At 39.0% G+C, this 8,398-nt stretch overlaps 1 protein-coding gene across 2 annotated transcripts in view; it reads right to left on the bottom strand.

Moving 5' to 3' along the window:
* Positions 1 to 4,893, bottom strand: part of ppp1r21 (protein phosphatase 1, regulatory subunit 21) — a 20,231-nt gene extending 15,338 nt beyond the window's left edge. Inside the window, exons 1-4 of one of the 2 annotated variants that reach the window (XM_061039549.1) lie at positions 4,371 to 4,893; positions 960 to 1,028; positions 171 to 317; positions 1 to 19 (exon numbers count right to left, since the gene is read on the bottom strand). The exon at positions 1 to 19 is cut by the window's left edge and continues 83 nt beyond it. In XM_061039549.1, the coding sequence (XP_060895532.1) occupies positions 1 to 19; positions 171 to 317; positions 960 to 1,028; positions 4,371 to 4,430 (295 nt within the window). In that variant the 5' untranslated portion in view covers positions 4,431 to 4,893. The remainder of the gene's footprint in view (positions 20 to 170; positions 318 to 959; positions 1,029 to 4,370) is intronic. The other variant, XM_061039548.1, reaches the window with a different exon arrangement.
* Between the last annotated feature and the right edge of the window lie 3,505 nt (positions 4,894 to 8,398).

Below are 8,398 nucleotides of genomic sequence, written 5' to 3'. Positions count from 1 at the left end.
AGGGAGAGTCTCCTTTACTCTGTCAAGAAATACATTACGGGTTATAAAACATTATTCACAAACAGAGTGTAATCATTAACATCACTGAGATAGCTCATTCTTAAAACATAATTTTTTCTCTCTCTGCACAGCTGTGTAGCCCCCTCACTCGTCCTTCCCCTCATGATCACCTTCCCCTTTTTGCCCTTGGATTCACTCGCAGCCAGCTCCTCCTGCAGCAGCTCCACCCTCTTGGCCAGCTGCTGGTTCCTGAAGCTGAGACTGTCCATCTCCTGCTCCTGCTTCCTCAGGCTCTGGTCCCGCTGCTTCAGCTGATCCTGAAGATGACGATAACAACGAACACACGTCAGGCACAACAATGCTGTACATATATTCACCATAACCAAAACTCTCAATTATTGTGAAGACACCCTGTACAGAATTTACATTTCATTGAAGAATATGGCTCTTCAGGATTGTATTATTATGCAACTTCAACATGAATATGGGGCCACACAGTTGTTACAACTGTGTGTTTTTGGGTCCTGCCTTTCTTGTTTTCATACTAACAAGCTTGTTTTTAAGTCAATGCAGTAAACCCATCTTGTGTAGGTGTTTTTAAGATGATTAATAAATAATAAAGAGTTCAAACGTATTTCACAACGGACATCCAACCCACCATGAGTTGGAAATTACTTGAAGTGGCCTCCTTTTTGGTTATAAGGTTGTCACTACAAGTTGTTTTTTTGTTGCTGAAGATGCTGCAAAATGTATTTGGTACAATTAAGATTGTTCAAGTTTGTAGTACTAACACAGAGCTCCACATTATATGATATTGTGCGGCCTCTGTAAACTTCCACCCCTGATAATCTGGGACTCCCTAAACAGTTTGGATGTGTCTTAATAACCGAGCCAGTAAAAGCTTTCTCCAGCTCTGGTCCTGATCGTAGGTGCTGCTTCTGGTTAATATGTCACTTCACCTTTAGTGAGGCCGAGTTGGCTTGTTCATCCACAACTCCCTTCTTCAGCACCTGGTTCTGAGCCCGGAGCTGTGACAAAAATACACGAGAAAATGTTGAGACATGGAAAATAAAAGCAACGTTAAATGTTATCTGATATCAGGATTAAGTTCAATGGAAGCTTAAAAAAAAGCGGGAATGCTAAATGAACAACCTTTAAGGACTTGTGTGTAATTACTGTTTTTTTTCATCCTACTCTGAGCAAAATGAGGAGTCATCAAAATATTGCAAACTCAATGTCCGGTGGCCTTTAACCACATAAACTGCCAGGGAGTCTGTGTGACAGCTGCACAGTCAGCACTTCCTGAGCGGGACATGGTGTTTGGCTAACTGGGGGATCAGAGTTGAACAGGAAACTGCACGCACGCCCCGTGCTGTCAGCTGACACCCAACAAAGGGCGCACACAGCTCATGAGAGAAAACACACTGACGCTGGCTTTACTGTCACTTGTTAACAAATTAAGACTTTGACCTCTACATATTTAAAATGTATATGATATTTAGATTCAGCTATAATAGCCGGAAAAGTAATTTTTCATACAGCCGTCACATAATGCAGCAAACAGACATTTGAGTTAAAGCATAAAATAATAAAACACAACCCTTTAAAATATCAGTTACAACCCGTTTCTCTTCATTATGTAAACCTGGGTCATTCTGAGCTGCTTCAATATTACGGTCATTTTGGAGGCTTTAGTTTGGGGTGATGTCGGCCTCTATCCTCATATGAATAACATTTATTAAAAGAAGAATAAGTCAAACAAATCGTCTGAGTTAAACAGGAAATCTAAATGATCTTTTAAACATTAAATTTATCAAGCTGAATCAACCAATCTCCAAAAGACAATGCAACCTTGATCAGGCTGGATTTAGAGCAGGAGTGTTGATTTGTCTTGGGTGTATTAATTTAAGATAAGTGTACAGTCATGAACAGCTTGGATAGCACTCTCGTCATCCCGGGCCCTCACTACCAGACTGTGCGATAGCTTCTTCCCCCAAAGCATTGACTCCTGCAGCCACATCCATTAGGCCTGCACCACACCATCGATGTCACTTATGTCGTATTCTCATAACATTTCTATAAGCTGCTTGAAGTCTCTGTAAGCTAGTTAAGTGTAAAAGTATAACGAGGTGTACAAGTAGAGACAAATGTACACAGACTAACCCACTGTGACAGAACGTTTGCATGTGCATACAGCCTGCAGCATGCCTGTCAGTATTTACTTATTATCTGATGATGACGGACAGTAAACACCTGTCACACATTTACATGGATGATTCATGTGCACACAAACATCCACTGTGTCTTTAAATCATGATATATATATATGTTTTCAATGTTTGAATACACGCTGATTTGTAGATTTAGCTGTCACAATCACTGCAGAAACGCAGTAAAATAAAAACATGCTTAAATATCAGAGAGACTGCAAAACAAACATTTTTAAATGGGAAGCGTCCTGGAGCCCAACTTGACAACATTTGTATATTTAAATTGATTGCTTTGACGTCTTCAACAATGACATGTTAGATTATATAAAGTTATGTATGCTTTTGTCCTTGACACACAGTTTGGATAAATTCCTCTTAGTCATTTGTACCATGTGAGTGTGCAACTGTAGCTGTGTGTATCCTTATCTTGTCTTTACAATATGTTGAGGGTGCTGGTGGCCTAGTGGATTGGCCGCACGCCCACATTGAAGCTATAAACTCTCTTATTCATTGTTGTTGTTGTTGTTCTGTTTGTCTCTGTCCTTCTCTCTCTCTCTGCATCTCCCTCCATCGCCTCCTAACCCCCTAACATTTCTACATATAACTGTTCAACATGAGTCTGGTTCTACTCGAGGCAGAAGCCTCTTGCTCTAAATGTTATTGCTGTGCTCGTAGTGGATTAATGTTGGGTCTTAAATAATACAACGTCATGTACGGTCTAGAGCTGCTTTTTATGAAAGGTGTCAGGCAGCTTACATTGTTGTGAATTGGCGCTACACAAATAAAGATAAACAGATTGATAGATATCGGAGTGTGCGATATATATTGTCGAAGATAATATCGTAAACGTTAAATGATCATTTAAATGATAACATCGAGTCAGTTATTATGATCAACAAATGTCTTGACGACTCATACTCGCACCGCTGGATCTCAACACTTGCTCTGGTGATTTCAGTGTTTTTGTTCTGCGTTTACCTGGATGACTCCGTTTGAAGGTAATGACTAAGACCTTTTCAAAACATTTTTGAGTTTTTTTTTTACACATTTTGAGTGATACAAAATATGGTCAATTATCGTTATAAAAACATCAACATATTATTTTTTGTCAACATCGCACACTCCTAGATATAAGTTATATAATTGTTATATCTTTTCAGCTTCTTTAACACTCTCCACTATCTTACTGAACAAAAGTTGTTCTTGTTGTTACTCTTAAAAGTTTATATTCTAACGTTTATGATCAGCTGTAGATCATGTTTTCTTGGTTTTACGTCTCTGTCTGTTATTAATGTGTATTTACATTGTAAAGTAAGTATTCTCATTTCTTGTATCGATCTTTATTTGTAAAGCGCCAATCAATTAATAACAAATGTTATATAAAGACACTTAACACAAGAGCAGGTAAAACACCCAACATTAGTCCACGATTAGCACAGCACTAAGCAACTTTTAGCAAAGTTACAGAAGCAAGAAATAGGAGCAGAACCAGACTCATGAAGAGCCATCTGTAGAAACTGTGCTGGACTTAGTTCAGGTTCAAGTTAAGTTATCTTTATTAGTCAAATGCACAACATAACAGGCAAAGCAGTCATAGCTGGCAATCAGATTTTTGTGTTCCAAGCTCTCCCTAACAATGCAAAAATAAATAAATTTAAATAAAATACAATAAAATAAATAAAAAATTAAATTAAATAAAATTAAAAAAATTAAAAATAGTATAGAAGACTATTTTTGTGTTCCAAGCTCTCTTTAACAATGCAAAAATAAATAAAATAAAATAAATTAAAATCAATTAAAATAAATAAATAATAAACAATAAAATTAATAAATAAATAAAATAAATAATAAAATAAAGAAATATTTAAAAAATAAAAAATAGTATAGAAGACTATTTCTGTGTTCCAAGCTATCCTTAACAATGCAAAAATAAATAAAATAAAAATAAATAAATAAATAATAAATAGTATAGAAGACTTATATAGATAGAGATACAGGAATAAGGAGAAGAATAGAGACTTATTTGTACACACATTTACCCAAAGCAGCAGAACATTTAACCCTTTTACAGAAACAGATATCATCATTATAACATGTTGTGATTATGAAAGATAATTCACTTTATTAAAAGACAAACAAAGGCCGTGTTTTTGTTTTTACCTTGGAGTACTCCTGAGCCAGCTTGCTGTATTTAGTCTGCAGGTCTGTGACGTTAGCCATGATGCTAGTTAGCTTCAACTGTTCCGTTAACGGCTAACTCCGGTTAGCTTAGCTCACCGTGACAACTTCACTATTGTTCGTCCCGTTACTTTGTTAACATTATGACAGCTAGCCGGTAATGAGTCCCACAGGAAGACCTGCTCGGTGGTCATGTGATTTACAATAATTTACAAAGCCGGATGTTTTAATCTGACATGACAGCGACGCGCTAAGTGTGAGTGAGCTAACAAGCTAACCGTGTAGCAAAACAAATCCCGACATCCGAGTCACACATGCAGCTCATGTTATCGCGATACTCCGCTGCTGCGTCCGCAAATCGTATTAGAGCGCGATCACAGCCAGTGCTAAGCTAAACTAACAGCCACTGAGGATCCATTCATGAGACGAAACAACAAACAGTTTCATTTTCGGACCCGCAAAATCCTCCTCCACTGATGCTGCGTTCAAGTTCCGTCGGAATATATGTAAAATGTACATTCTTATTCTTCTTCTTTTAGATATTGTGGCAGTTTAGACGCATCTAGGCGTGTTACTGCCCCCTACAGGCAGACATAAGATAAATCATTTGACTGAACATCACTGACATGTAAATACAATCCTGTGGCATGTAAGAAATTAATAAATGCTTTTGCAATCGAGTGGTGGTCCTCATATTAGCCAGGCAAAAAAATAAGAAATCTGGGCTGCCACGTTCACAAAGTAGAATATTTATTTATTCTGTAAATACTGTCTTAACCCACCCAGAGGTGCTGCTTGGGGCCCCAGACCAGTAGGGGGGCCCAACCGAGGACTGACAAACTTTAAACCATACGTAAAAGTGACTCAGAATTTTACAATGACAGTAGAAAACCTCCCTAAGGGGGGTCCCATCTGACAGTACTCACTGTTGTTTCAGCGCTAAGCGTCCCAATATTCCTGTGGAAACTTAAATGTGTCACTTTTAAGTTGCCGAACATAATGGTGATGAATGCTAGTTGGAGGGGCCCCCAGCGAATTTTGCTTAGGGCCCAAACAGACTCTAGATTCGCCCCTGAACCCACCGTGCCCCAAGTCTCAGTCTAGTTATCTTATCTACATGTCCTGAATAACAGATATACTTCCTAATGGTTGTAGATTTAAATAATGTACCTACAATTTTCCCACTTGTTTTCTTGCCACTCCAGACCTTCTTTGATTTTGCTTCTATATTCAGTTTTTCCAAAAACTGTAGTTTGTGTCATTCAATCCAATTAAAACAACTTTATTAATCCTTCATGTGTCAATTGGTTGTTGTCATAAATGTCCTGTAACTGTTGTGCATTTGATATTGGCCAACTGTTAAGAAGTTCAGGCAAAGATGATGTGATTTAATTCTTGATAAAATTGATTTGCTTTTATGTTGGACGCATGTATGACCTCATAATCAGTCTCTTCTTTTAAAAACATCCTGAAAACTCACTTTTACAGACTTGTTTTTCTGTGATGTCATCTTCTGTCTTTTAAAAAAATAGATGTAAATGAGTTCTGAAATATTGTCTTCTTTGTTCACAGATACATTGTAAATGCTCACGTAGATTAAAATCGGAAAATTAAGACATCTTCTTCGTGGTGTTCATCGACGTAACGCCAGCAGTCTACCAAACTTGAGAGATTAAACTATCCGAGGAACACTTGAACGCATCATGAGCTCCTACAAAAGCGTCAGAGGTCAGGAAACAGAAAAGTGTGAGCTGGTTTTAAAAGGGCGCCATCTAGCGTTTCAATTCTCTCTTCTTCTTTTAAAGTTTAATGGCTGTTTAAATACTTTTACAGGTGCATTAGCGCCACCTTGTGGACTAGAAAGATAGATAGATAGATAGAGAGATAGAGAGATAGATAGATAGATAGATAGATAGATAGATAGATAGAGAGATAGATAGATAGATAGATAGATAGATAGATAGATAGATAAATTTCACAACTAAGATTTTTTAAAGTTTGTTTTTTTATGCCTTTATTTGAGAGATTGAACAGTGGATAGAGGTACAGGTCGGATCCAAACCCAGGCCGCCCGCTTGGAGGACCACGGTCCCCTTACATAGGGCGTGCACCCTGACTACTGGCGTCCCCACAGATCTTTTAAAAAAAATCAAATTTTCTGGCTTTGCAGATCTGACATTTTAAATTTAATTGATCAGCTACATTTTTTTTTACAATTTCTGCCCGTTGAAAAGGTCACTAAATGTCCACATTTTTGATCCGAAAACTTTTTCAACCCTGCATGCAGAGAGGCCTCTTTTTGAGAGCTGCCTTTATCTGTCTAAAGGTGAAGAAACACTGGGCTAAAAGGGACTGGGCCTTACATCGAGATGGGCTCTTATTTGAAGTTTTCTGGTACTTATTATTCACACAGGTTTTATTAATCCACAAAGCAGGCTATAAACTGCACTGTGTATATTTGTACTGGTTGTGCAGAAAGATCAGGAAATGAAAGATAAAATAATAAGATAAAAATAAAGATATGATATTCTAACTCCATCCTTTCCTCTCCTTTTAAGATGTGCATAAAGGCATTTACATTTAAGTACAGTGATGCTTCCTTTAAATTATTTACTGCTGAGTTTCATTGGGCTTTGGATGCACGAACAAAAAACAAGGTCAGAAATCACCAGCGTGCTGCAGCCCTGTGAAGGATAGTCTCCTTTAAAACTCACATGACCTCGTTTGGGGGACGACAAGTGAAACGGCACGTTGCTAACGCAGCCATCACTGCCTCAAATCCTGCACGATTATTTCACCTAATCCATAATAATCTCCTCGTCGTTTCACCACATACAGCAAGCAGTAACACTGCTTCTTTAAAGAAACTGTTTCTTTTTAAATTCAATCAGCTGTTTTTCTTATCTGAAACATGCAAAAACATTCAGGAGAAGGAGTTTTATGCTGAAATAAAGACGTCTCCTCTGCTGCTGTTTTCTCCTGATCTTAAATGCACACAGGGAGAACACAAACTCGCGAACACACACGCACTCACAGCCAGTGGCTCCAGCATTGTCTGGTTGCCTGGCAACTGTCGGCGTGGCGTGGTTGCTAGGGCCGTGTGGGAGGGGAGGGGGGGTGATGCTGCTCTGATTTCCAGCTGAATTGAGGCAGTCAGTAGGGAGAACTCCCCCCCCCCCTTTCTCTCTCCCTCCCTCCCTCTTCCAGTCGACACACAGGACTCTATTGAACAATAGAGCCGTGCCAGCGGGCCTGAGGCTAGTCAGACAAGCCCTTGTTCAGGGTCACACTGTGTTCATCCCACAGTCCTCCATGACTAATTAACTTACAGCCCAGAGTGTCGTTAGGACATCTGATGATGCATCCATCAACTGGCACAGCCCAGGAATCTACATTAATGTGAGGTGTGGAGCTGGCTGGCTGCCATGTCGGTGCATTCAACAAACTCAAAGAAGAAAGAGAAAGAAAGAGAGGGAGTTCTTGTTTGTTTTCGACTGTTGGATTCAGGAAAGAAGTTAACGTAACCTGGAGATTTCTGCAGAAATATCTCAGACTTCATTATTAACTAATCTGAATAGTTGCCGTCTGATTAAAGCTCCTGTGAGGAGTTTTTAGCCGATTATGAAACAGACTGAAATTAATTCTCTTCATGACCTTAAAAAGCAAACGAGACCCTCACTGAAAAGGCTGATTATTTCTATTAAGGGCTGCCACACTCTGCAGAAAGCCTTTTAAAAAAAATATTTATTCTTGGGATTTTGATGCCTTTTGACCGCAGAGTCGAAGAGTGGACAGAAGAGGAAATCAGGGAGCGAGAGAGAGAAAGCGGGGAATGACATGCAGGAATAAAAGCGACAGGTCGGGACCAGAACCTGGACCCATCAGCCTCCGTACATGGAGAGGAAGCTTTTCGATCCTGATGTCGATCCTGTGGCCGTCACAGCAGGTGGCATCGTTGCTCAGAAATGTTGCTAATGCAGACTGCTAATGTAAAGCAATGCAGTCTTTTG

Source organism: Labrus mixtus, chromosome 6 (genome assembly GCF_963584025.1).
Source record: "Labrus mixtus chromosome 6, fLabMix1.1, whole genome shotgun sequence".
In the NCBI taxonomy this organism is placed as follows: domain Eukaryota; kingdom Metazoa; phylum Chordata; class Actinopteri; order Labriformes; family Labridae; genus Labrus; species Labrus mixtus.
This window is presented reverse-complemented; position numbering and strand designations above follow the sequence as displayed.